General features: G+C 48.8%; 1 protein-coding gene across 5 annotated transcripts in view; it reads right to left on the bottom strand.

Annotated features, from left to right (window-relative positions):
- Window positions 1-5,014: 5,014 nt before the first annotated feature.
- The window catches only part of Togaram2 (TOG array regulator of axonemal microtubules 2), a 69,965-nt gene continuing 47,030 nt past the window's right edge, over window positions 5,015-27,949 (bottom strand). For 4 of the 5 annotated variants that reach the window (XM_052746206.1, XM_052746208.1, XM_052746209.1 and 1 more), the window contains 6 exons: window positions 24,403-24,520; window positions 24,022-24,116; window positions 22,211-22,427; window positions 21,258-21,474; window positions 12,367-12,453; window positions 5,015-5,502 (listed from right to left, as the gene is read on the bottom strand). In XM_052746206.1, the coding sequence (XP_052602166.1) occupies window positions 5,162-5,502; window positions 12,367-12,453; window positions 21,258-21,474; window positions 22,211-22,427; window positions 24,022-24,116; window positions 24,403-24,520 (1,075 nt within the window). In that variant the 3' untranslated portion in view covers window positions 5,015-5,161. The remainder of the gene's footprint in view (window positions 5,503-12,366; window positions 12,454-21,257; window positions 21,475-22,210; window positions 22,428-24,021; window positions 24,117-24,402; window positions 24,521-27,949) is intronic. The other variant, XM_052746207.1, reaches the window with a different exon arrangement.

Here is a 27,949-nt window from a genome sequence, read left to right as displayed (position 1 = left end):
GAGCCTGTCAAGCAAGGACCAAGGGGCAGAAATGACAGGCCCCCCGAAAGTGAGCAGGGCCCTACTTTCTAATAGAGAGGACAAAACATTTTGTTTGCACTAAGCCCTCAGAGACAGGAAGGCGGAGAAGAGGAGAAAGAGGAGGGGAAGGAAGGAGAAAGGGAGGGGAGGAAAGGAGGAACAAATGAAGGAATAGAGGGAGGGAGGGGAGGAGGGAAGGAGCCTGACCCCCACCCCAGACCAACTGAGTCAAAACCCTGAGGGAGGGGCAGCTGCTACACCCTTTGTTGCCAGACGAGTCTGAAACACAAGGTGGATTGTGCAGCTGTGTCTTCCTCCCATCTCCCTTTCCAGGCTCCACTTTCTCTCCTCCACCAAGGAGAACAGTGGACCCACTCTTTACCTAGAAGGTAGCAGATGAATAAAGGAAGAGGAAACAGGACAAAAAAAAAAAAAAACAGGTTTGGGGGCAATGTTCTCTAAAATCTCAAACATCCCACTTGATGTAAAAGGAAGTTGTGAAGATCACTCTTCACTGTCATCTTGACTGGATCTGAAATCACCTGGGAGACACACCTCTGAGCATGCCTCTGAGAGTGTTGCCAGAGAGGTTTAACTGAAGAGGAAAGACCCACCCTGGGTGTGGATGGTCCCCATCTTAGTTACTTTTCTACTGTTGTGATAAGACACCCTGACCAAAGCAACTCACAGAAGAGTTTGTTGGGGACTTATAGTTTCTGAGGGTTAGAGTCCAAGCTATCATGGCAGGGAGCAGGGCAGCAGGCAGGCAGAAGGGCAGGCATGGTGCTGGAGCAATAGCTGAGAAGCTTACATCTTGAGACACAACCACAAGGCAGAGGGAGAGACACCAGAAACAGCATGACTTGAAACTTGGAAGCCCACTCCAGTGACACACCTCCTCCAACAAGGCCACACCTCCCAATCCTTCCCAAACAGTTCCACCAACTGGGAACCAAGTATTCAAGTATATGAGCCTATGAGAGCCATTGTCATTCAAACCACCACGGTACCATCCCGTGGGCTGATACTCCAATCAGAATGAAAAAGGAGAAAGGAGGCTGAGCACTGGCATTACTCTGCTTCCGTAACAGGCTATAACGTGACCAACTGCCTCATTCTCCCGCCCCCATGCCTTCCTCATCACAGTGGATCACACCCTCAAAACGTGATCCAAAGGAATCCTTCCTTCAATTGTTTCTGTCAAATACTCTGAAATGGGAGAAGCGAGATGGAATTCTGTAGGAGCCCAAGGTGACTCAGCTTGAAGCTGGCGTCCATTCTGACCCAAAAGAGTTCAAAGCTTGCTTGCTCTAGTCTCTTCAGAAGCTGTGAGGAAGCTCTGGTAAGGTTCCTAGGGAAAGTACAGGGGCTGTGAGGAAGTCCTGATTAGCTTGTGGGAAAGAGCTAATTATCTCGGTAATGCTCAGTTCGAGGCGGGCTGCAGGTGGCACGTGTTGGAGAGAATGAAGCTGCCTGTTTGATTCAAGGACAGACCAGACCGCCTGTGCTGTGCTTTGTTCAGCCTTAGCCTTTGAGTTTGCGTATAAGCCGGCGGTGAAATAAACTCGGGGCTTGCTTGGTATTGACCAGAAGCCCTCCCGGCACTGATTTTCTGTCTCCGTCTATTCTTCTGCCTCTGTTTTTTCCTCAGCCTCATGCCCTACTCAGCTACCCTAGTTGGCAGGCTCCAACAGAATTCCTGGTCGTTATAGTCTACAGACATCTCTCTAGTGTGTTATTCCCATGCTGGGGGTGGAGAGTGTGAAGAGGACTTGCCACAACCAGAAGCTACGTGCCCACCCCCCGAGAAGCATCCCGTGTCTTAGGGTTATTGTCGCTGTGAAGAAACACCATAACCAAAAGCAGGCTAGGGAGGAAAGGGCTTATTTCAACTTACTCTTCTAGATAACAGTCCATCACTGAAGGAAGTCAGGACAGGAACTCAAGCAGGGCAGGAACCTGGAGGCAGGAGCTGACGCAGAGGCCATAGAGGAGTGTCGTGTACTGGCTTGCTCCACAAGGCTTGCTCAGCCTGCTTTCTTATAGAACCCAGGACTGCCAGCCCAGGCAGGGATGGCACCACCCACAATGGGCTGAGCCCTCCCCCACCAATCCCCAATTAAGAAAATACCTTACAGGCTTGCCCGTAGTCCAATCTTATGGAGGCATTTCCTTAAATGAGGTTCCTTCCTCTCAGATGACTCTAGCTTGTGTCAAGTTGATACAGTAAGACAGCAAATCCTCAAAGCAGAGCTTCTGGCTCACACAATAAATCAAAGAATGGGACGAGCCCAGCCCCAAGCCACCATCTCTAGGGTCTATCAGGACAATACTCACTGCCCATGAATGACCTTCATATGAGGCTCTTGGAGGACTTCCCAACAGGCTAAGGCCCAGGTTGTTATCATGCTATTTCTATTTGGTTTGCAAGCAATAACTTGTAGCCCAGGCTGACCGGAAACTACAATCCACCATACTTCATTTGGGGTTCCCAAAGTGTGCCAGAACCGCCCAGCCCTTTCTCCATAACAATGTGCCCCTGGGTGTGGGCTGCAGAGGCCTTGACTACCCAACAATAGATTAAACCCCGAGACCATGAAGGCACACAGAACAGAGCAAAGATCTGTTCTTTCCTTTTCTAGAGTTGATGGTTACTTCCAACACATCCACCCATGAGAACCTGAGGGTCGAGAAGCTTGGGTTTGAGGTGGGTACATAAGACAGGAAATAACATCGAGCTTCATCCTTTTTGTTTTCTTTTCTCTCTCCCTCTCTCCCTCTCTCTCTCCCTCCCTCCCTGTGTGTGTGTGTGTGTGTATGTGTGTGTGTATGTGTGTGTGGTGTATATGTGTATGTGGTGTGTGTATATGGTGTGTATGTGTGTGTATGTGTGGTGTGAAAGTGTGAGTGTGTGAAAGTGTGTGTGGTGTGTGTGTGGTGTGAAAGTGTGTGTGGTGTGTGTATATGGTGTGTATGTGTGTGTATATGGTGTGTATGTGTGTGTATGTGGTGTGTATGTGTGTGTGTGTGGTGTGAAAGTGTGTGTGGTGTGTGCGGTGTGTGTGGTGTGTGCGGTGTGTGTGTGTGTGTGTGTGTGTGTGTGTGTGTGTGTGTGTGTGTGTGTGTGTGGTGTGTAGTATGAAAGTGTGTGTGGTGTGAAAGTGTGTGTGGTGTGAAAGTATGTGTGGTGTGTGTGTGTGTGTGTGTGTGTGTGTGTGTGTGTGTGTGATGAAAGTGTGTGTGGGTATATGTGAAAGGCTCTCCATCTTGTTCAATCAGGCAAGGTTTTTCAATCAAACCCAGAGCTTGCCAGTTTGACTAGTCTGCTGGCCAGCTTGCTCTGGGCTCCTGCCTTCGCCTTCTGAGGCTGGAATGATACAGGTGTTAGCACCTCCCCCCAGTACTGACCTAGCTCCTGGGCTTCTGAATGCCAGCTCGCATGCTTGCACAGCAAGCGCTCTAACCACTGAGAGCTCTAACCACTGAGCACTCTAACCACTGAGCCGTCCTCCCAGCTCTGTCAAGCTTCATTTCTGCCTTCAAACACCTCTGCCAGCCTCTAAGTTCCTGGACTCTCACAATTCCCAAGACCCTTGAAATAGTCCCGTCTCTCCTTGGATCCTGACAAGCAGAAAATACAGGTCTCCCCCCAAAAAAGCTTGCTCAGACGATAAGCAAATGTGGTTAATTAAATCGCATAAAGCCTTAGAAAGATTTACAAACCAGCCTCTTGGAGTGCAACTTCCTTTGCCAGCATTTCTCCTGGCCCAGACGGAGCTGGCTTCCAGAAAGCCCTGCTGGGGTCACCATCGGGTGAGCAGCAGCTCACGCTGGCTCTGGAATGACCCTAAGTCACACTTAAGCCGGCTATTAGAAGCCAAGCCCCAGCCTGACTTGCAATCACCCACTCAGCCTGGGGAGGGGCTGGCCAACATCCACCTGGCCAGAGCTGCCCTGGCTTAAGGCCAGGCTCCCCTGGAGAGGCTCAGGACAGCACAGAACTCATATCAGACCTGGAGGTCAGATGATGGATGATGCAGGGGGATTCCACTAGGTGGGCCAGCCCGGCCAGAAAACCTGCCGAGCCTCAGGACTTCACCATCTGGAACTGCCCCTATGTGGAGTAACGTCTGAGTCCTTGGCCAATGGCGAAATGTCACCCCTTCAGTCTTCACTACATCACAGCTGCCTGGCTGTGTTCAAGGCAGTGTCCTGAGCTCTTAAATCCTACTCATACCATTGTCGATCTGTTGCTGGTCACGGCAAACCAAGGCTACCACAGAGATGTCCTGGCTGCCGCCCCCCCACCCCCTCCATGGTCAGGACCCCTCTCCCTGGCTTTTCCTTAGGGACCAATACTATCCCCTGCTTTCTCACCACCTGGCCCCACTGAGCCCAACATTCCCGTGACTCGGCCCATCTATGCAGCCTGTGACATTCCACGTAGTCCACGTGACACTTGAGTCATGTACAGCAGGCAGACCCCACCACACGGTCCCATCCATGCTGATTTAAACACGAAACGCCTTCTAGTCCTCGTCAGAACAAGCCAGATGGCCAGCTTCTGGCTAAGGCATCTAGTGGTACATTGTTAAATTCTTCCTGCTCTGTGACAAGCTGGGCAGATCCCTGTAGATCGTCCCACGGGATACACGGAGACTAAAGTCAAGATTTTGCAGGGCTGAAGCGTGAAGGGCTGGAAGACGATGTGTGCTGCAATGACTTCTAATCAAGTCGATGATAAACAGACCATATCTGAGGAAATAACGTGGCGGGGGGGGGGGGGGCGGTCTGAGATGCAGGAGGTTTCCAGCTGCTCACAGATGTGGGGGCTGGGCTGTATTCCTGCAATATGGGGGCCTATGCGTCCCTTTCTTGCCCAGATACTTGTCACTATCCTATCTAAAACTAGGTCTGTGGTTGTGTTTCGTAAACTGGTCTGATGGAAAATTCTCTGACTGTGGTTAAAAAAGTGTAAGGTTAAAAAAAAACCTTAGAAAAATAAGCAATTCTTTTATTTCTACTTCAAAATAGACTATATACATCGGGGACTCTAATGGGGAGAGTAGGCCGTGAGGTGACTGCATCATAAAAAATAAAATAAGGTAAAAAATAATAATTTCCCATTTCAGACCCATCTTTAATCCGGCGACTGGGGGCAGCTGGTCCCAGTCATCTTGCTGCCGGGGAGCATTATTTCTCCACTGGTGACCTTGTCATTGCCCCCCAGAGATTCAGAGTCTAAAAGTCCCTGGAGTGTCTTGAGGACATGCTGGGGCTGATTGGCAGCGAAGTCCTGCAGGCGGGACCCCATTTGTTCCTGGAGGCTTCCGGCCAGCCTGCACACCACAGTGCGGACGTTCCCACCACGCCCAGGCAGCACACCATTGCCAGTCATTTTGTTCAGGAAGTACCAGAGGACTGGAAGGACATGCCGCTCCACAGCCTGAGGCTTTCGGGGGTACACTGAGGCCACCAACACTGTCACAAAGAAAAGAGGGAGGGTCATTTGAGTTGCACACTCTATCACCAGTTCTGTGCTCCGGAGGGCAGGTACCCCAGCCAGGCGTATTTCCCACCTAGGCCCTGTGCGCAAGCCTCATGACGTTCAGGGGCCCATTAAAATGTTTCAATTTATTTTAACATCAGAAGAGAAATATTGGTTTGTATTCATAACAGTCATAAAATCTAATTTTATTTTTTTATGAAAGAAAGGACCACAAGGCCAATGCAAATGAGGCAGGTCCGTGACGATCGTAATGTGTTCCCTCTGCCCCAGTGAGGGAGATGAGGTGGATTGCAATCCCACCTCTACCATCTTCCAGGTGTGTGAACTTGAGAAAGACACCACCTCTCTGAGTTCTTTTACACTTGTAGAGTAAGAATCGCAAGCCTAAGCCAGATTCTCGATACTGTTAGAGACCCCATCATACACAAATGTCAAGTAAGCATGTGACAGACAGTAGCCAATATTAGCATTGCATAAATCCATATTTCCACCTGTGAAAGTCATACCAACACAGAGAAATGCTACACTAGCAATGGGACCTGGTAGGAATGAAGTTATTCTAGAGACAGACCTGTACCCCTCTCTTTGAATATCCAGCTATGGAGACAACAGTCCCTAGGAAACTGGAATTTCCCCGAGGAAGAAAAATTTCTCTCTGAGAAAAGGAAATGGACTTGTCTCCCTGGTCCTTGTCAGATCACCTTGCAGGGAGACTGGAGACAGGCCAGGCGGTGGTGGCGCATGCCTTTAATCCCAGCACTAGGGAGGCACAGCCAGGGGGATCTCTGTGAGTTCGAGGCCAGCCTGGGCTACAAAGTGAGCTCCAGGAATGGTGCAAAGCTACACAGAGAAACCTTATCTTGAAAAACCAAAAAAATAAAAAATAAAAAAATAAAAAAGTAAAGACTGGAGATGGTAAGGATGGACATGGCTACATTTGGCCTGGGACCATGTGACTATGTAAGCTTCTATTTCAACCGAAACCTCAGTCAGGACCCCTCAGACGGACTGAGGGAGGCTGCGGGAGCTCTTTGTCGCCCCTCCCACTGTGGCTACCTTGAATAAATCTCCGTTCTCTGCTTTCGCCTATTACTTGTTCTTTAGTTGGCCTGTTGAGGATGGGTAGCTGAAACCAGCTTGTTAGGGCTGTCAGGGTCCAGACTCCAACTCTAGCAACTCCAGTCACAGGGAGAAAAGTTCAGTGTCTCCAAAGAAGCAGTCTAGCCTATAAAACAGCTAGCAAGGAACAAGACCCACAGGGCCTCCCCAGCATCTGGACATCTAACGTCACGATCAAGCAACACTCTGTGAGGATGACTGTGTGTGGAAGCCATCGGGCTCCAGATAGACCTTCCATCCTGGTGAAGAATCCCCTGAACCTGGTTGTCTCAGGACCCAACCTTCTAAATCCAAGAATACTCATCACCCACATGAACCTGCAGCAAGCTCTCTATCAGCAAAGTAGGTACCAAGGCTGCAGCCAATATCAAAGCCTCCCCAGGCCTGCGTGGAGAGGTTGCCCTGGCCTGAGGCTGTGACTATTGTGACTCTTATTATCCTAAGTACATTAGTGTTAATATATATCTTACTGGTGTGTGTGTGTGTGTGTGTGTGTGTGTGTGTGTGTGTGTGTGTGTGCACAGCCCACTCTGCCTGGCATCCTAGTCAAGTGCTGGTGAAGGTAATAAGTCTAAGAACAGTGATTATTTGATTTATGGGACCAAGAAACTAGAAGGTTCTGGAAGACTATGTGGGCCTAGCCATATCTGAAAAATCACTCCAACCCAAGACTTAGAACTTTAAGACTCCATTTACTGCTAAAAGGGTGGATGTGAACCCATTGTTCAGAGGAGGAAAGCAAGATTCAGGCCAAAGACGTCTCCTCCATTAAGACCTTGCTGAAGACAGAGGCCACTTTGCCTTGGCTCCAAAAGCTTGCATCACACTGTCCTCCACACCTTGGGGAGTCCCATGTCCCAGAGGCTAGTCTAGAGCTTTAAAATGCCCAATTTGCCCTTCTCTCAGCAGCTTAACATCGCCCAAACCCAAGGGTGTTCCTTTGATTTCTGAGTCAGTGGAGAACCAGATGACCTGGATGTCCCCCTCAGGGGAACCAGATGACCTGAATATCCCCCTCAGGGGAACCAGATGACCTGAATATCCCCCTCAGGGGAACCAGATGACCTGAATATCCTCCTCAGGTCAGACTGATACTCTCCACAGCATTTCCATGGAGTGTAAATTTTGGCTATGACTACCCCAAGGTTCTTGCATCCCATCTTGGAGTGGGGGAGGGGGGCCCCCTGGGAACACCAATGGTCACAGTTCTCTCAGGTGTCAACGTGATGACTGGGAAGGCAGGTCTGCACCCTGCAGCCATGTACGCATCTCTGAGAGAGGCTCCAGTACCAAGAGCCTTGGAGAGGCTCCATGAAGAGAGGGAACTGGCTGGAACAGGCTGAATGCTGTATTCTCTGGGCTTTGAGAAGGCTGTGTTGGGGAGCAGTCACCAAGAAGGCAGAAGAGCAGCCCAGTAACCTCGAGGAAGGGAGGCAGGGGAGGTAGGAGAGAAGCATCTATATATATTCAGCAGCCAAAATGTTTCCTGAGTCTCTGCGGGATCTCTCACCCACACAACCAAAGTGAGGCCATGAAAACCATACATGTGCATTCTGTGTTTGTGGTGGTATTACTGTCACAGGGGCCCAAAGCTAGGAGTGTCCCAGTGTCCATCATCGGGTGGAGGGTGAACACAGTCTGGGATGTGCAGACAGTAGCCTATCTTTCTTCCTTCAAAAGAAAATTCGGGGGCTAAGAAAATGATAGTAAAGTGTTTGCTGAAAGCATACAGGCCTGAGTTCACTCCTTCCGAATTCACATTTTTTAAAAAAAGCCAGATCACAACATTTTTTTAAGCCAGGCATAGCTCATAATCCCAGCAACGGGGAAATAAAGACAAGAGAATCTCTTGGCTGTCTGGTCAGCTAGTCTAGCCAAATTGATGAGATCCAGGTTCACTGAGAGACTCTGTCTCAAAAAATAAGGAGGAGGAGACCGGAAAGCCAGCTCAGTGGTGTAGAGCACTTACTACTCTTACAGAGGACCCAGGTTCAGATCCCAGCACCCACATGGCAACTTGCAACCACCTGTAACTCCAGTTCCAGGGGACCCAATGCCTCTACTGATCTCCCAGGGCTCCTGCTCACATCTGATACACAGGCATACACTCAGGAACGAACACACACACACACACACACACACACACACACACACACACACACACACACCACAGAATAAGTAAATACTTTAAAAAATAATAATAAGGTAGAGAGCAACTGAGGAGGATACCCTAAGTCAACCTCTGGCCTCTACATGTACACATATGCACACCCACCCATGCACGCGTGCGCGCGCGCACACACACACACACAATAATTCTAATGCCTGCTACAACATAGGTGAACCTTGAAGACATGATGCTAAGTGAAATAAGCCAGTCTCCCGAAGATAAACTGTGTAGGAGTCCACTTACATGAAGTGCCTCGGAAGTCAGTCTCACAGAGACAGGAAGCAGAACGGTGGTTGTAGGAGCTGAGGGGCTCAGGGAGTTATTGTTTGATAGGGTGAGAGTTTTCAGTTTCACAAGAGGAAAAGAGGTGGGTGGTAGTGGTAGTTGAACAACATTATGAATGCAGTCAATACCCAAAGAACCTCCTTTAATGGAGTGGTAAAGTTCAAGTTACGTGTATCTTAAAACAATAAAAAAAAAATGGGGCAAACCAATAAAAAGGAAAAGGAGAGAAATCCCAAGAACCATCCCCAACCCCGACCTTAACTCCTAACCCTAACTCGAACCCAGTTCAGAAACAAGACATCGGCCTCCACCAATGGGGTCACCAGCCCTTGCCCTATCAGATCCTTCTTCTCTCCTGCCATGGCTTGTCTACAGACCCTCCTGGACTCTGACCCTCTGCGCAATGAGCTACTCACTCTCTTGACCTCCAAAGACCAAGAACAGCAGTCTGCCCACCTCAGCTGCCCAGGCCACACTCCCTCCCCTGCCCACATCTCAGCCGCCCCAGAGCCATGGTCCCCAGGCCCAGGGACATGGTAGTCACTCAACTGGCCAGGTCAGTCTCTCAAGTTAGCAGAGGGACAGAAGCCCCCCGGGAACCATGGTGAAGAAGCAACCCCATTAAACTTGAGCCTAAAAGACAGCTGAAGTAATTACAAGAGATTGACTCCTAGTGAACTGTCTTGTTCTGGTCCATGCCTGTGTTGGAGGCGTTTCTAGCAAACACCTAGTTAGCAGAAGAGCTTGGGAGAAACTTGCTTCGGAGGTCTCTTGAAAAGAAATGGGGAATATTAACAGTAAGTGGATAATCTATGGTGAGACTCCTCACCCACCTCGACCCCCTAAGTCACCTGCAGGTGCTTGTGTGTTTGTTTTGTTTTTTGTCTTGTTTTTTGTTTGTTTGTTTGTTTTTGTTTTTTGGCAGGGTCTTCTATACCCCAGTCTGGTCTCAAAGTCCCTACGTAAGCAAGGATGCCCTTGAATGTTTGATCCTCCTGCTTCTGCATTCCAAGCACAGGGATTTCAGGCTTGTGTCACCGTGTCCAGTTTACACAGTGATGCCAATCAAACCCGGGGTTTCATGCATGCTAGGCAGGCACTCTAACACTAAGCTCTGTTCCCAGCACTTCTTTCTCCACTGCAAGGGACGGAATCTGGGGCCTTGTACATTACGGTCAAGCGCTCTACCACTGAGCTGTAGCCGTAGTCTGCAAAACACCGATTGTGGGCAACAGGAAAGGGTTGTGTCTGGTCTCCTGGGTGATCTTACTTCCACGCCCCCCATCCTCACCCCCAAGGCATCCAAACCCCACACCGAAGCCACCACGGATGCTCCCAGCCCTCAGGCCACACCTTTCGAGGAGGCCTGGCACCTGAATGGGAGGTAAAGAGTCACTCCGGGGGCATAGGGAAGACTAAACCAGGACACAGAGACAAGGTCCGGGGCAAGGGACGGGACAGGGAAGTCAGAATTCAGAGGTAGCACCCAAGTCCTTAACGATGCTGCCTGTGACAACCAAGCACCTCCTGAGCATCCAAGACTCGGGGACATTAGGGGAGGCAGCACCCTGGTAACTCACCATGGGGTGCACTCTCAAGAGCATGGGGGAAAAAGGGACAGAGGAGGTGATGCGAGGTGCTAAGATGGTATGGACATCACCCAGGTGGAGGAAGAGGATGGCACCTGACAGCCTTTGTCTGGCCAAAGAAGCAGCATTTTATTTTATTTAATTTTCGTGACAATTGTGAGCTACTGAATCAGGGGCTAGGCAGTGCCTACCTGAAAAAGCCATTCCTTCCTGACTCATCACTGGAAGCCAGATGTAGGGAAACACATCTGTAATCCCAACAGTAAGGAGACTGAAGCAGGAGAACTTTACATATGAGGCCAGCCTGGGCTACATAGGGAGAGCCTGCTTCCAAAACAAACAAACAAACCAAAGGAGTCTACGTCTGGTGACAGCTCAGTCAGCCAAGCACTTGCCTTACACCCCGAATTCTATCCCCAGAACCCACATATGGTGGTTTCTGTGAGAAATGCCTCTCCTAGGCTCAGACACTGAACACTCAGTGGTCCCCAGTTGGTGATGCTGTTTAGATACAGTGTGGCCTTCCTAGAGGAAGCACATCACTGAGAGACAGGCTTCGAGAGTTCCTGGCCTCACCTCGCCTCCAGTTTACTCTCTCTGCCTCATGTCTGCATCTGAATATATGATCTCCCAGCTTCCTGCTCCGGCTGCCTCCCACCACGCCTTCCCTGCCGTGATGGACTCGTATCCCTCTGGAACTATAAGCCAAAATAAACTCTGTCTTCCATGCATTGCTTTTGGTCGTGGTGTTTTACCACACTAACAGAAAAGTAACTAACACATTGGGCAGAGAGAGAGAGATAGCTTGAGTGTAATTGGCCCCCATAATCTCATAGGGAGTGGCACTATTAGGAGGTGTGGCTTTGCTGGAGTGGGTGCGGCCTTGTTGGAGGAAGTGTGTCACTATGGGGGCGGACTTTGGGGTTTCCTATGCTCAGGATACCACCAAGCATGTCAGATAACTCCCTATTGCCTGCAAGCCAAGATGTCGCCAGTACCATGTCTGCCTGCATGTTGTTACGTTCCCCGCCATGATGATAATGGACAGAACCTCTGTAAGAGAACCACCCCAATTGAATGTTTTCTTTATCAGAGTTGCTATTGTCATGGTGTCTCTTCACAGCAATAGAAAACCCTAAGATAGACAGACAGACAGATGAACAGGTGTGGTGGCTTGTGCTTTGTACCCATCACTGAAGAGTAAACTCCAGTCACACTAGCCTACTTAACAAGTTCCTGGCCAATGAGAGACCCTGTCTTAAAAAAAAAAAAAAAAAAACCTAAGTGTATACTGCCTAAGGAAAGGAAGCCAAAGAAGTCCTTTGGCCTCTATATACATGTGCCCACACCTGCACATGCACGCAGGCACAAGCGCACACACACACACACACACACACACACACACACACACACACTTTCTAAAAAGGTACTCAGTGGGATAGAGAAATCCAGGTCTGTAAAAGAGGAAGAAATACATTCTTAGAAACTATTTGGCTACGTACCTCACTTTTACCAAAAACAAAGATTGTTTTCTGGTAATGTGGAGAGTGTCATGGAAAAAGCAGACTATGAAATTTTATAAATGGTCTTTGAAACCTAAAAAAAACTATACATTCCAGTAGAGAACAGTGATGGACAGGCTGTCTGGGCTGGGTGGGGTCACGGGTGCTCACCTGAGAGGCGTTCTGTGACAGCCAACACTGCAGGACCACTCAGGAAACGCACACGTCCGGCGAAGGCTTGAAGGAGGCAAAGGTGGTCTGAAAGAGATGGAGATGTCAGCGGCCAAGACCTTGCCAGCTACGCCAACACACCAGGCACTCACGGTGCTAGGCGTCCACATGCCCTCATGAGGAAAGGGCTCTATGGGGAGCTGAATTAATTCTTCCAGATCAGTGTACACACACACACACACACACACACAAATACGCACGCGTGTGTGTGTGTGCGTGTGTGTGTGCGTGTGCGTGTGCGTGCGTGTGCGTGTGCGTGTGCGTGTGTGTGTGTGTGTGTGTGTGTGTGTGCGTGTGTGTGTGTGTGTGTATACATGTGCCCACACCTGCACATGCACGCAGGCACAAGCGCACACACACACACACACACACACACACACACACACACACACACACTTTCTAAAAAGGTACTCAGTGGGATAGAGAAATCCAGGTCTGTAAAAGAGGAATAACCTCAGGTACTGGCCCTCACTTTCCACCTTATTTGAGACAGGGTCTCTCACTCTCCACTGCAGTACATCAAGCTAGGGAGCTCACAAGTTTCCGGAACTTGTGATAGTAAGTCTGGCTGAGATGATAGACTTGGGCATCTGGCTTGATCTGGGGACTGGATCAGGTCCTTACACTTACATGTGACCCACTGACCTATCATCCCAGCCTAGGACCAGTTTTTGAAAAAGCAAATGAGCAGGATATTAGGGGAGAGTAGGAAGTCTAAAGCAGTTAGATTGACTCCAAACAGTCTGCCATTTATTCTCTTATGTCTGATTCATATTGTCTATTTTCCAAATTGCCCTAAACTGAGGCTTGAGATTAAAAAAAAAAAAAAAGGTAGATGGATGACTGGTAGACAGAAGACAGACACACAAACAGCGATGCTCACAATAGACGAAGGAGGATGGCTACATGGATATTTGAATGTATTTATAGCTTCGGGGTGAACGGAGGCACTAACCGCCGGTCACACAAAGGTCGTTAAAGGGATGGGGATAGCATTCAGAAGTCAAGGCTTTTATTAAGGCCTGAACACACACTCTGGTCATTAGGATACTCCATGTCAGGTTGTCACTTAGTCCCACAGTGAGCACTTCCTGGTGCCCTTTATGTGATGGACATGGAGCCCAGAACTAGTAAAAAGGGGTCTCCCTCTCCTCCAGGAGGTTTCTGTGATTTGAACATGAATCTCACCCAGGGTGGGAAACTGCACTCCTGTAATAAGAGCCTGAGCGAGGGTTGATCAACACCCCTAGGTCTGTCCATGGAAGGCACAGGAGCACAATGCTCTGCTACCTCCCCACTGCTCCTGCCACGAACCTGGAAGCACTGGCGTGCCCAGCTCCCAGCATGCCCAGCTCCCAGCATGCCCAGCTCCCAGCATTTTGCAACCACAACAATCATGGAATAACTTAATGGAAAGTAAGGCAAGGAGTGTAATGCCCTTTCCAGGGCGATGGTTATGGGGCTTGCCCACACCTGTCAGGCGGGCAGGGCAGGTACAGCCACCCAGCAAGTGTGTCCTGGTGTCTGAGTCAACTTTTTGCTTCCGTGATTTTAAAAAACTAGAATGAGCCATTTACAAACAATGAAACTTTATTTGGCTCGGGGTTGGGAGGCTGGCAAGTCCTAGAACAGGTACTGGCCTCTGGTGGGGGCATGAGTGTTGCATTAGTCTATGGTGGAAGGCAGAGATGCATGCCTGTGTGTGAGAAAGATAGAAAGACGCCAAGTCACCCTTTACATCAGGATCCCACCCTGTGATGTCCAGCCATCCCTGCGGCAATGCGTTCATCTGCCCTCAGGGGCAGAACCCTTGACCCAAGCCACTCTCAAAGGTCCTATCACTCACCACGACCGCAGAGGGATTTCAGCTTTAAGATGGTTGGGGGGAGACCTCAGAGCCAAGCACTCAAAGTCAGGGGCCTGGGTTTAATAACTGCTTGGTCCAATGTAGCACAGTAAAAGCAAGGTTTCTCCCTCCTTAGCCCTCCTCACAGGGCTCAGTCCAGCTTCTGACCCTTGGCACAGTGCTCCAGAGCCAGAAAGAAGTGCTCCCGGGGAGCCCTTGGAAATGAACCACCAGCCAATCAACCAGTCAATGCTTCTGTGGCAGCCAGCAGGGGCACAGGGTACTCCATAAATGCTTACAGCATACAGGAGCTTGGCAAATGCTGGCTGAGTACAAGTGCTTGGCAAATGCTGGCTGAGCACATCTGCCTGGTAAATGTTTGTAGAGTCAGGGCACAGTTTTTCCAGGCTTGTTTATGAATGTCAGAGCACTTTACTCGGGCACTTGGCCTTGTCTTGTTCTGGTCACCTCTGTAAGACTGGCCTTCGTAGGTCACACTCGGGTTTAATGAGACAAGGGAGCAAGATAAAGGGGTACAGATTCTGGGTTCAAGTTGCCTGAGCTTAAACGCTGTCTCTTTTATATTTTACTATGTAACACTATATGAGCCACTCACTCCCTCTATGCCTCAACTTACCCATCTACAAAATGGGGGCAAATCCTAGTTCCTTTCTGAGTTGCCGTGAGGTTTAGATGAGTTGATTTGATGATTGATTAGTCATTTGGTTAGATGAGTTGATTTAGATGAGTATAATATGGTTACACCCATATTATACAATTAATAATGTATCTGCTGTTCTAATGAGTATTATTATTGCCCTAAAATTCTTACAATGTAAAAATCAAACAAGAGGCCAGAACCTTGAGCTGGCTTGAGGTAACTCAACAATAGAATGCTTGCCTAGCATTCGTGAGGGCTCTGAGTTCAATTCCAAGCATTATTAAAAAAAAAAAAAGATGGTGGTGGTGGTGGTGATGATGATGATGAATTTAACATTTGAAAGGCTAACATCAATACTCCATTAGCTAGGCTCACATTTCCAGAGGCCTAGACTTGGTATGCAGTGAAAAGCACGTAAAATGTCATGCATGAGAAGAAAACAGGCCTGGCTGGTCAGTCTGTCCTCCTGAGGCTCCCTTCTCTACAAAGGGACAGAGGGACCTCCAGCATTATCACAGTTGTCCCACTTAGTGAAGCCCTGAGGCCACCAGGCCACGTTACCCTCAGACTACTTGAAAGCCACAGAACTGTATGTGTCATTTAAAAAAAAAAAGAAAAGAAAAGAAAAGAAGAACTGTTATTAACATCGGGCATCCTTCACTTTAGCTTTCTTCCTTTCTTTTTATTTTTTTTGACTCTTACTGTGTGGCTCTCAGAGATCTGCCTGCTTCTGCCTCCCCCTTCCTGTGCAAATCCTTGTACGTAATTGTGATATTATACATTTGAATTTGCAGCCTGTTTAACCAAATCAGAGCATGAGCGTTTGCATATGATGGCACACTGGAGCCACGGGCTGCCCTGGAGTACATACACCTCTGCAGGTGGGTCAGTTCCCCTCCTCCTCTTTTGTTGGATGACCACACCCAGTTTGGACCGCGCAGAGGACTGTCCCCAGTTGGCATCAAGCCACTGTGCACATTGCCATGGTTTTCACACTTTCCTTTTAAAATTCCTCTATAGGGAGATGGACTCGGCACACAAGCTTGTCGACCTGAGTTCTATGCCCAGAACACACACACACACACACACACACACACACACACACACACACACACACACACACGCCTGGGATAACAGTGTGTTCTTAGAATCTCAGCACTGAGGAGTTGGAAACAGGTGAGTCCCTGGGGGCTTACTATGCAGTTATTCTAGGTCACAGTGAGAGATTCAATCTCAAAAAATGAGGTAGAAAGCTCCCAAAAAACTACACATAGACACAGACAGACAGACAGACAGACAGACAGACAGACACACACACACACACACACACACACACACACACTTTTATGAGTTGGTACTTGTCATAAGAGGATTATAGTACTTTCAAATGCTTCAGATTTTTCTATTTCCCAATAATTAAAAGCATGATTTTTTTTTTTTCTTTTTGGTGTTTTTGAGACAGGGTTGCTCTGTGTAGCCCTGGCTGTTCTGAAACTCACTCTGTAGACAAGGCTGGCCTTGAACCAGATCCTCCTTCCTCAGCCTCCCGAGTGTTACGGTTAAACCCATGAGCCACCACTGCCCAGCCCAACAAGCATGATTTTTATAGCAAAGAATGAGATTTCATGTTAAGTAACTAGTAAGGCTATAAAGTAGCATTGAAAACTGGTTGCTGTTTGTTTTCTCTTTGAATTTTTTAGACAGGGACTCACATACAATTCAGATTGGCCCTAACTCATGTTAATCCTCCTGTCTCTGCCTCCAAAAATGCTGATATTACAGGTATGGACCATGAATGTCTGTCTGTCCTGAATAGAACTAAAGGAAAGAGTCCACATCAAAACTGGATTCACTTGTGGCTTTTCACTGGGTGAACTTGGACACCTATGGGCTTTTTTGAGGGTTTGACATATTGGAGAGGCATCTGGATGCAGAGTCTAAGCCCGTTGACAATATGACGCCAGTCGTATGATTTACAGACATTTAAAGTCAGAGAGCAAACAACAAAACTAGATCCAAGCCTACCCCCACCCCAAGCTTATCTGGCCTCTCCAGCACTGGCCAGAGGTAGAGCTAAATTGAGAGCTCCTCTTGGCTATGAGACACCGGAACGTCAAGGTCATCTGGGGAAGGCAGAGCTGTCTGCAGCCTGAAGTTTTCATCAGGTAAATATCTTCTCCACCTAACCCAACGGCAACAGAGCCCAACGGGGCCAACCAGTCTGCTCCGGCACTTCCTTAATCCTCAGAAACACTCCCCTGAAATCAGGTCTCGGTGTCTAGTAGGGAAAACGGCACTGGGTCTCAGGTTCTGAGAAATCCCAAAGCAGACAGTGGGTGATGAACGGCAGAGGCCAGGCTGCAAGCTGCCCGGGCTCCTTCCTGCCCACCGCAGCCGCAGGGGACAGCCACGGAAACTAACATCTGCTATGTCAGCCAACGCCACGTCCAAGCCACTAACCCTCAGGGAAACCAAGGAAGAAGACACGGTTGGGGCTGACGAGACCACGCTGCCAATGAATTTCACAATCAAGCAGCATCTTCAGCATCGTCCTAGGAAAGCCAGCCCCACCCCCACCCCCACCCCCACCCCCACCCCCACCCCCACCCCCACCCCCACCCCATTTAGCTGTGCCATCTGGACTTGTCGCCAGAGGACAGCAGTCTCACTTGGCATTCTTCTTGATCCTCCCGCCCTGCAATTAGCAGGAAACAGACTGGAGCATGCTGTGCGGTCACTCTGGCCTTCCCCATTTAAGAACTGCCCAGCATTTTACAGCCCACCTCCAGCCTGGAGCCCAAAACCTCCCGGGAGGGCCATGGAGAGGCAGGCTGTGGAGAAAGCACCTCTGTCAGAGGGGTCCAAAGGACCACTAGAATTACCAGGCTTAGCTGGGTAGTTTGGGAAGACTATATTCATTTTCTGTCCCCACTGCCCAAGGCTCTGCAGTGACCACCCAAAGCTCTGGGCAGTGGGACATTGACTCGCATCTCCGCCGTACGTTCAGCTCAATCTAAGCAGATGAAAAGTCTTCGTGGGGACAACGTGATTCTCCCTTGGTACTCACTGGAGGCAATTAAATTCTCCATGTCGCTAACCTAAATCCGTAAGCTTGCCGCTCATAGTCAAAAACACCTTCAGAATCCGTGTTGCTAGTGGGACTGAGAAGGCCTGCGACACAGCAAACCCAGCTGGCCCAGAGAACTCATTCCCACGCCTGCTCAAACAACACCACACCCGGAGCCAAGATAGCACGCTGCACCATGTAGGCTCCACGGGAGACTTCGCCAGGGATTTATTGGGTTCCCTCGGACCTTTGAGGCCAACACTATTCCATCTCAAACCTCGGCGCCGACCTAAGGAGTAGAGAAGACGGCCCCCCTCACACCAGCATCATTCATTCTCCCTGCACCAGAGTCTCTGCCTGGTGGACCAGAAGGACCGTTTTCAGCTGTATCCAAGAGGACTGTGTCCCAACAGGGAGAACCACATAGCTAAACCCCTGCTTGCAATGTGCTGGTCCCCACGGGTTTCTGTGTTAGGAGCCTGGTCCCCAGCATGGAAATGTTGCAAAGTGATGAGGCTTTCAGGAAGCAGAGGTTAGCAGAAAGTAATGAGGTCATGAAGAGCACTGCCCTTGGAGGGGATTAAGATAGGCCTTGAGAAGTGAATCGGTTCCCACGTATTTTCTTTAAAAAACAAAAACAAATAAATAACCCCCCCCCCCGTGTGTGTGTGTGTGTGTGTGTGTGTGTGTGTGTGTGTGTGTGTGTGTGTATGCATGCGTGTGCGCGTGTGTGCGTATCAGAGGCAACCTCAGATGTCACTCCTTGCCTTCCACTTTGTTTGAGACCTGTGTTTAACCGCTGCATTCACCAGGGTAACCGAGCTTCCCAAGATTCTCCCTATCTCTGCCTCCCATTTCTCCACAGGAGCAGGGACATTACGGGCATTCAGGCTTCCATGTCCCACTTGAAGTGGGTTCTAGGATCTGAAATTGTGCACTCAAACCAAAAACAATTTATTTACTGAAAACTGCCACCTTCCTTCCTGGTGTCTATTTTCCTGTCCGACCTTCTAATCTCTCCCACAGGAACTCCCCCCATTGGGACACCATCCACCACTGTGACGTCATCCACCAGTGTGACGTCATCCACCATTGTGACATCATCCACCAGTGTGACATCATCCACCAGTGTGATGTCATCCACCAGTGTGATGTCATCCACCATTGTGACATCGTCTACCATTGTGACATGATCCATCACTGTGACATCATCCACCATTGTGATGCCATTCACTGTGAGGTCTTCAATAAAGCTGATCAGAAACTGGTGCCATGCTCTTGGACTTCCAGAACCATGACTTAAATTTCTTTATATATATATATATATATATATACACACATATATATATGTATATATATACACATATATATACATATATATGTGTATATATATATATACTTCCCAGCCTTTGTTGTAGTAGCAGAAAGCAGACTAATACACAGGCCACTCCCAGGTCTACCGCTTTCCAGGGTACTCATCCTAGGTGAGTACAGCAGATCCTCAGATAGAGGGTATCTGACTCTTAGAACTATGAGAGACACTAAATTCTGTTGTCCAGAGTGCCAGGTTCTTCCATGCTGGGGAAGGTTGGCCCAGTGGCAAAGGGCAGGCTAAAGCCCTTGGCGGAGGAAGAGTTAAAAGAGTCCACTCCCCAGACATGAGTGATCATCCTCCTCCAATACCTAAAGCCCATTCTGCTTTGTGTAGGTTTTCCCAATAAATCCAGGGCCCGCAGTGATTTACCAAGAGCCTTGATTATTGGCAACAGCAATCTCACTCACCCAGAGCAGCTCAGGGAACAAGCTGTAATTTAGGGCTCGATTTGTATTGTTTGTTCCGTAGCAACAAACTCAGCAAATCATAAATTTCCTCTGCGATGAAATGTGGAAATGGACAATATTTATGAACTCAGGAGAGAGAGGAGGGCTTGACCAAGCCTTTGATTTGTAACTGAAACTCCTCCTGGCGGTGCTAGCCAAGGACACAGCCTGCTGTCCCGGGCCCAGGAACTGGGCTCTGGCCAAGGCATGGGGAGGGAGGAGAGGAGAGTGTGCCAGGGATGTCTCGCCCAAGATGCTCTGTGAATGCGGAGGCCCGGTGCCACCTTGTCTCCATCCGATATACAGCAAAGGCAATCTTCAGACCCACGTTCCTTCACACGAGCCCAGACAGAAGCCTACTAAGGTACTTCTTTCTCAGTACGCCTTAAAGTTTCAAACGTGCCCTTCCCTCTAGGGATATACTAAATATCACCTTCTAGCCAGGAAAGGAAATGGAGATGCACCGGAGTCCACCTGACATTGGGGAACTGAGTTGTGATGCTGCAAAGTGCATAGGATTCAACATGCTCTTGCCTCTCGTGATGACTGCCCACTGTACCTTCCTTTCTTCCTCCGTCCTCTGCTCCTCTCTTACAGTCCATCACCAACCCCTGGCACAGACAGACCTTGCCAAGCACTCCTCACTCACCACTGTGGTGCCCTGTGTGGCCCTGAGAAGTCATTTTCCTCATGTGACCGACTACAGGGAGGCTAGACCAAATCCTCTCTCATCACCTCCATTCCTGACCATACAGTGCCTAGTAGACTGTGGTGGTTTGAATAAGAATGGCCCCATAGAAGCAAGTTCCAGGAAAGGCGCAAAGCTACACAGAGAAACCCTGTCTCGAAAAAAACCAAAAAAAAAAAAAAAAAAAAAAAAAAAAAAAAAAAGAATGGCCCCATAGACTCATACATTTGAATGCTTGGTCATTAGGGAGTGGTACTACTTGAGAGGGATTAGGAGGCGTGGCCTTGTTGGAGTAAGTGTGTGAGTGGGGGAAAGGCTTTGGAGTTTCAAAAGTTCAAGCCTGTCCCAGTGTCTCTATCTTCCTGCTTCCTGAGGACCTAGATGTAGAAGCCTCATCTACCTCCTCAGCACCATGTCTGCCTGTGTACCACCATGCTTCCCACCAAGGTGATAATGTACTAAACCTCTGGAACAGCCAGCCTCGATTACTTTCTTTTATAAGAGTTGCTGTGGTCATGGTGTCTCTTCACAGCAATAGAACAGTGACTAAGACATAGACAGAACATGGAAAAAGCCTCCAGCCAGGAACTTGGGGGCCCTACAATGTCAACACCTGCTCTGCACAGCCTCAGACAAACCAACCAGAGTTGTCTGCAACTCAGCTGACCCTACATACAAGAAGATGTGTGTGGTGGCTTGGGTGCCGGTGCCTCCCACAGCCCCACAGGGACCACAGTGGGATGCTCACCCAGGCTGTCCATCATGGCGTCCAGCACAGTGGAGGCAGCAGTGGAAATCCCAGAGTTCTTAGAGTTGAGGTTGTCAGCCACTGCAATGATGAGGGAGAGCAGTATGGGATGGATGCTCTCTTTCAGGATGGGAAGCATCTGAGCAAGGGATTCCAGTGCCCACTGGTTCACTTTCTTGTTGGAATCCTGAAGCCTTGGGGTAAAAGTATCAAAGACCTATTGAGGGAAAAATCAAAGAGTTCGTGGGCACTCGGGCTTGGCAGGAGTTGACTGGGATTCTTCCTGCATCCCTGAGAGGGGTCCCCCGACCTGTACTAGCACATTCCCAATGAAGAAGAGCTCATCTCCTCGGAAGGGGAATATGCCAAAAAGGAGGGACAGATGTGTACTGAGCATTCTTCACATGTCAAACATCCAGAGCATGGGGGTAAGCCCTCTTCACCGTTTCACACTGATGACCTTAGCAACCCATGTTGCTGTTATAACTCTCCACTTTCCCATTAACAACGAAGGCTCACAGAGGTTAATGAGTCTCTTCAGATCACAGCTAGTGAGGAATCTGACTCAGCCTGGGTTCCCACCTGCCTGTCAGCATCACTCCAAGTGTGTTCAGCCTGTTACCCAGCCTGTCCATCATTCAAGACCCAGCCCCTGTCCAACCACAGGTTCTGATACTAAGTATTATGCAAATAACTAACTGGATGTGACCCATGATCTTGACAATGGCACCCTCTCTGGCAGAGGGATGGAAGCCAAGCAGGGAATCTCTGAGCATTCTAAAGATGTGCTCAACTCCACAGTCATATCCAACTAGTCCTTCGACATTACAAAGACCATTTGAAAAGTGAGCGCTTAGCGCCAGGCTCTCCGCACATCCCCCTCCAAACCAGTTCAGAGCTCTCCAGATCGAACCCACAGGGAGAAATCACAGAGGACAGGGGTGGGTGCTCACCTGGATGAGGTTGGCAGTGATGAGCTCTGGCTTGGCCTTGCAGTATTCAAGAAGCTTCCCAACACCTTCCATCCGAGCCGGAAACTCCTTGGCCTCCAGCAGCCTGGTCAGCTCCCGTAACTGCTCTGCCATCTCCACACCACCCCTCATGGAGGAACGGAGTCCCATCAGCCGTGGGCCGTTGGAGCCAAGCCTAGGCGGAAGCAGGGCCTGACCCCTGGGGAAGAGCCCAGGGGATGAACACAGCTCTCATCCCGAGCCACGTCCCACTGCTGGGTAAGGCAAAAATGGTGTCTCCGACAGCTTCATCCAAATCCCACCTCTCCTCTAAATACTGCTTGAGGACACTGTACTTGGGAACTCTGGGCTTCTCTTTTCCTCAAAGGGCAACAAGCAAGGCTCTCTCTTCCTGAGTTTTACCCTCTCCCTTCCAAGGACATGTAAAGAATTGGGGGTAGGGAGGGTAAGTGGAGGGTGTCATGGAAAAATGACTGGTGCCAGTGTTGGGGGAAGGGGGTGCTGAGGATGGAACCCCGGGTCTCATGTATGCTAGACAAGTGTTCTACCACAGAGAAGCACAGTCCGGCCACCAGCCCAGCTAGAGTATATTTAACCTAAGAATAAGGGAAGATTCAAGACTCTGGAGGCCATCACACTTCTATCTCTGCTTGGCTCCTTGTTAGCTAGGCTCACACAGTCCTCCAGGAACAGAGAGGATTTGGATCGCATGTCCATCAGAGCCTAGACAGTTCAGCCAGCATGTGAGAGGCTCCACATAGGATTTGGATCGCATGTCCATCAGAGCCTAGACAGTTCAGCCAGCATGTGAGAGGCTCCACATAGGATTCCTGCCTCCCACACTTAGTTCAAAGCCAGGGTCGCTGAGCCCCTTCTCTATACCCAGGTCCCACCCAACAGGTTCCAAATAACCATCCATTCTATCACTTGTTTCTGCATCTCACATTCTTGCCTACTGAAAACCAAGAGCTGTGCTTGGGTCCTGAGAACAGAGATGAGATACACAGTCTTTGCCCTAAGCATCTCACGAACATATGGGAGACAGAGGTATGAAGAACAAGGACAGCAGTCTACTCTGAGGATATGGGGCCACAGTGTCAGAGAATGTCTGGGAGAAGGTAAGAGGCAAGCTGCATCTTGTAGAATCAACAAGCAAGTTCTAGGTGCTCAGGAGATGTGAAGACAGAATGTAGCAGGGAAAGAAAGCATGAGGAGGAGAAGGCTGGGAAGTGATCCAGTCTCGGGAGGCAGAGTACCAGAGTACAGGACATCACTGAAGAGCTGGGCAGGGCTTTCCCTGGTAACCCACTATGGTCAGCTGGGGTCCTCACAGGGCATGGCAGAAGGGTTCATATTTCAAGCAGAGGATTCCTGCTTCATTTTCAACTGTTCCCAGTACACACCCTCCAGCCCTCCAGCAAGGTCTTCTTGTCTGCCTGTGTCCAGCTCTGCCTGGGAACGAGTCCCAAGCTGACCAGTCTAGTGGCTAAAGGACATGTTGATCTAAGTGAACAAGGGAGATGCTGAGGTTACACGGAGAGCCCGGCCAACGCAGAAGCACATCCCCTCAGCCAAGACTACCCAACTCAACATCTCTGGCAGATGCTGCCAAGCCAGGATTGGGTCTGCCTAAGATGTGTGTGGGACAGGGAATGTACTCCCCAATCCATCATTACGGACACAAACCCAACTAGGTTTCAGACATGCCCCAGTCTGCAATCAACCCCATGGGCAAGTAAGACACCATTGGCAGCTTTGGTCATGGGGTCCCAGAGACACAAGAACAGACCTACCCCTCCTGACTGGGCAATCCGTTCTCACACACCACCAAACTCTTGGACACCTTGCGGCCCTTGGCAGATGGAAGTTCATGATGGTCTTCTAGTCCCTTGAGAAACAGATGCAGAGCATAAGCCAAAGGGGGTGGCTTGATGTTCCAGTATAAAGCATAACAAGATGGATAACCTTTCCACCTGGGAGCACCCCCAAAGTCACAGTCTAGAGTCCTGGAGGTAGCTGGGCAGAGACCGAGATCTTCACTCAAGTCAAAAAGGAATGGGGGCCCAGGGAGATTGAGATGCATAGGGGTAGACCTGAGTATAGGCACTGGAACCCCAACTCATTCCCCGCACCTACAATGAGGGCTGTCGGCCACTTGACTTCCAATAGCTCACCCGCTGTCTGATGGCCGCCATGACTTTCCGCAGGTCATGAGACGGGAGGGACTGTTTCAGAAACGCATCAAACTTTGCATTTGCCATCAAGATATTCACCATCTTCCGGCCATAAAACCTGCCACGGGGGGGAAAAAATAAATGAAGAAACAGCCATGGAGAGGCCCAATAAATCCACTCCACAGCTTTATACAACTTTCCCAATTATAACAGGAGAGGTTGGCATACTTCTAATTAGGAAAGCAATCCCTACCCAGTTAAAAATTAGATTCATAAAAGAATAAACATCATCCATAATGCCATTACCAAGAGGAAATCACTATTAAATTTTAATATATTTCCTTAGTCTTTTTTTTTCCTATGCATTTACATTTTAATAGATAGCAGAATACATGAGCAACTGACTTACAGTCTTTTCTCTTTCTTATTAATCATCTTCCCAGGCTATGTAATATTCTTCATATGCACCTTTTTTTTCAAGATTTTCTAAAATTTATGTGTATGTGTCTAGGTGTATGTGTGTGCAGGTACCCACAGAGTCCAAAAGAGGATGTCAGAGCGCCTGGAATGTTGGTTATAAGCTGTGCAATGTAGGTACAGGGAATCGAATCTGGGTTCTCTGGAAGAACTCTCAGAGGTACCTGTCCACAACCTTACCCCAGAGCCACAAGCAAGACAATATTGGCAGCACTGGCCATGGACAGCCATACCCTTCCTCACTGGGAAGTGTTCTTAGCCACTAAGCCATCTCTCCAGCCCCATGGGTATCTTTTTAACAGCTATCCATTGTAGAAACCATACCCTTCCTCACTGGGAAAGTGTTCTTAGGCACTAAGCCATCTCTCCAGGCCCATGGGTATCTTTTTAACAGCTATCCATTGTAGAAACCATACCCTTCCTCACTGGGAAAGTGTTCTTAGGCACTAAGCCATCTCTAGCCCCATGGTTATCTTTTTAACAGCTATCCATTGTACCAACCACATCCTTCCTCACTGGGAAGTGTTCTCAGCCACTAAGCTATCTCTCCAGCCCCATGGTTATCTTTTTAACAGCTATCCATTATACCTATTTACTCAATATACCCAAGACCCAATAGCCATATAGCTATATATCCAACAGCAGAATATTTACTATCCTGCTGCATGGCTATCAGAAGTGTTGGTAAGTTTTTCCCCTCATTTGGGACACTTACAAATCTGGGGAAGGGTACAGGAGGGAGCAGCCAGCTCTTCCAGGTGAATAGTGCTGGCTGGGTAAGAGAATCAAAGAGTTTGAGACTCAACGAAGGATCAAGAGTTCACTCTTAGGATAGGACTAGGAAGCAAGGGGACATTCTAAAGTCTATAACATGGTCTGATACAACAGCCAGATATGGTTGGAGAATATGAGGCTGAAAGAAGCCAGTGTTTTAGGGCAATGTGAAGGGCCTGGGCTTTGACCTACAGGCAACAGGAAGCTAAGAAATGGCCAAATAGTCATGTTAGTCAACATATCTCCAGGCAATAAAGATGTCTCATTGCCTATAACTCCAGCTTCAGGGGATTTCACATGCTTTTTTGACCTCCATGGTCACCCCATCTCTCTCTCTCTCTCTCTCTCTCTCTCTCTCTCTCTCTCTCTCTCTCTCTCTCTTTCACACACACACACACACACACACACACACACACACACACACACACACACACACAAATAAAAACAAAATAAATTTTTTAGCTCTGGCAAGAAATGAGTAGCGAGGAGGCAAGATTAGGAGCTTGGAGACCTGTTAGGAGGCCACCATCACAGAGCAGGCAAGAGATGAAATCCTGAAATACTCAACAAAACGAAAATAAGATAAGGACAGTCAGGTTCAAGAGCTGGTAAAGGGGCTTGCTGTGGATACAGCTCTGTATAAATAAAATGCTGATTGGCCAGTAGCCAGGCAGGAAGTATAGGCGGGACAAGCAGAGAAGAGAATTCCGAGAACAGGAAGACTGAAGAGAGCCTCTGCCAGCCGCCGCCATGAGTACCAACATGTAAGATACTGGTAAGCCACGAGCCATGTGGCAAAGTACAGATGAATAGAAATGGGTTAATTTAAGATAGAAGAACTAGATAACAAGAAGCCTGCCAAGGCCATACAGTTTGTAAGCAATATAAGTCTCTGTGTGTTTACTCGGTTAGGTCTGAGGGGCTGCGGGACTGGTGGGTGAGAAAGAATTGTCCTGACCGTGGGCCAGGCAGGACTGGAGAAAACTCCAGCTATAGGGGCTGAAATCGCAGGACTGCCAAGCTTTCTGGAGATGGAGAAGAAAGCAATAGAATGATCATATTCCACACAACCTAAGACTCTGTGGTTTATAAAATGCATCACTACTTTATTTTCCACTAAGGAAAACGGGGACAGGAAAATGCTACTGGTTTCCACTGTATTCACTGCCACTGTCCCGTGTGACGGCTGCCAGAGGAACCAAGGTCACATTATTGTGGTCTCTTCCTTCCTCTGGGTGGCATTCCTGCTTTGCAAAAAAAAATGTGGGGTCATTCCTTCCACACGAAGTCTTGCTTAACTGATGCCCCACTGCCGTCCCGATGCTCTATGTAACTTTTCACTGCTTTTCCTCTGGTTTCGGTGCCAAGAGACAGTATGACCTTTCTAAGGGAAACAGGAGTTAACTCAACATCCTCTGAACAGCACCCGAAGGGACCTCTTAAAATAAACCCCTCAGTCGACAAGCAAGGAAAAGTCCCTAGCATCACTCCGACAGTACAAACTTTAATTCCAAAGATCATGTGAGGAGCAACGGGTACCACGGAGTTTGCAAATGTACAAATAGAAAACAAAACCCAGGGCACAGTCACCGGCTGGGCAACAGCAAGTGGGAGAGGCCCCCAACTAGAACATGTGTGTGTGTGTGTGTGTGTGTGTGTGTGTTTTGTGTGTGTGTGTGTGTGTGTGTATCAAAGACGCTGTGATGGAGAGGACAATGTGTCAGGGAAGTTCAGTAAAGAATGAGAATCCTGCAGAGTGGTGGTGGCGCACGCCTTTAATCCCAGCACTCAGGAGGCAGAGCCAGGAGGATCTCTGTGAGTTCGAGGCCAGCCTGGTCTACAGAGTAAGTTCTAGGAAAGGCGCAAAGCTACACAGAGAAACCCTGTCTCGAAAAACCAAAAAAAAAAAAAAAAGAGAATCCCTATTTTGTGCCTTGGGTGACTTGGTAAGTAATGGTGACTTTGAACAACAGAGGGATACAACCCAAGAAGCAGGCTTAGGAAAAAGCAAAAAGTTTTTTTTTATTTATTTATGTATACAGTGTTCTGCCTGCATGTCTGCCTACAGGCCAGAAGAGGGCGCCAGATCTCATTACAGATGGCTGTGAGCCACCATGTGGTTGTTGGGGAATTGAACTCAGGACCTTTGGGAGAGTAGCCAGCCAGTGCTCTTAACCTCTGAGCCATCTCTCCAGCCCACAAAACGTTCTTCTGAGGACACTTTACACTGAAGATGGGAGTGTGGCATTCAGGGATGGGCGCCCTGGTGGGATTAGAAGAATCTGATGCTGACAGC

The sequence above is a fragment of the Peromyscus californicus genome, unplaced genomic scaffold (assembly GCF_007827085.1).
Source record: "Peromyscus californicus insignis strain IS unplaced genomic scaffold, ASM782708v3 Scaffold_1__1_contigs__length_55948999, whole genome shotgun sequence".
Taxonomy (NCBI): Eukaryota; Metazoa; Chordata; class Mammalia; order Rodentia; family Cricetidae; genus Peromyscus; species Peromyscus californicus.
Note: the sequence above shows the minus strand (reverse complement) of the source record. Positions and strands in the feature narration are given on the sequence as shown.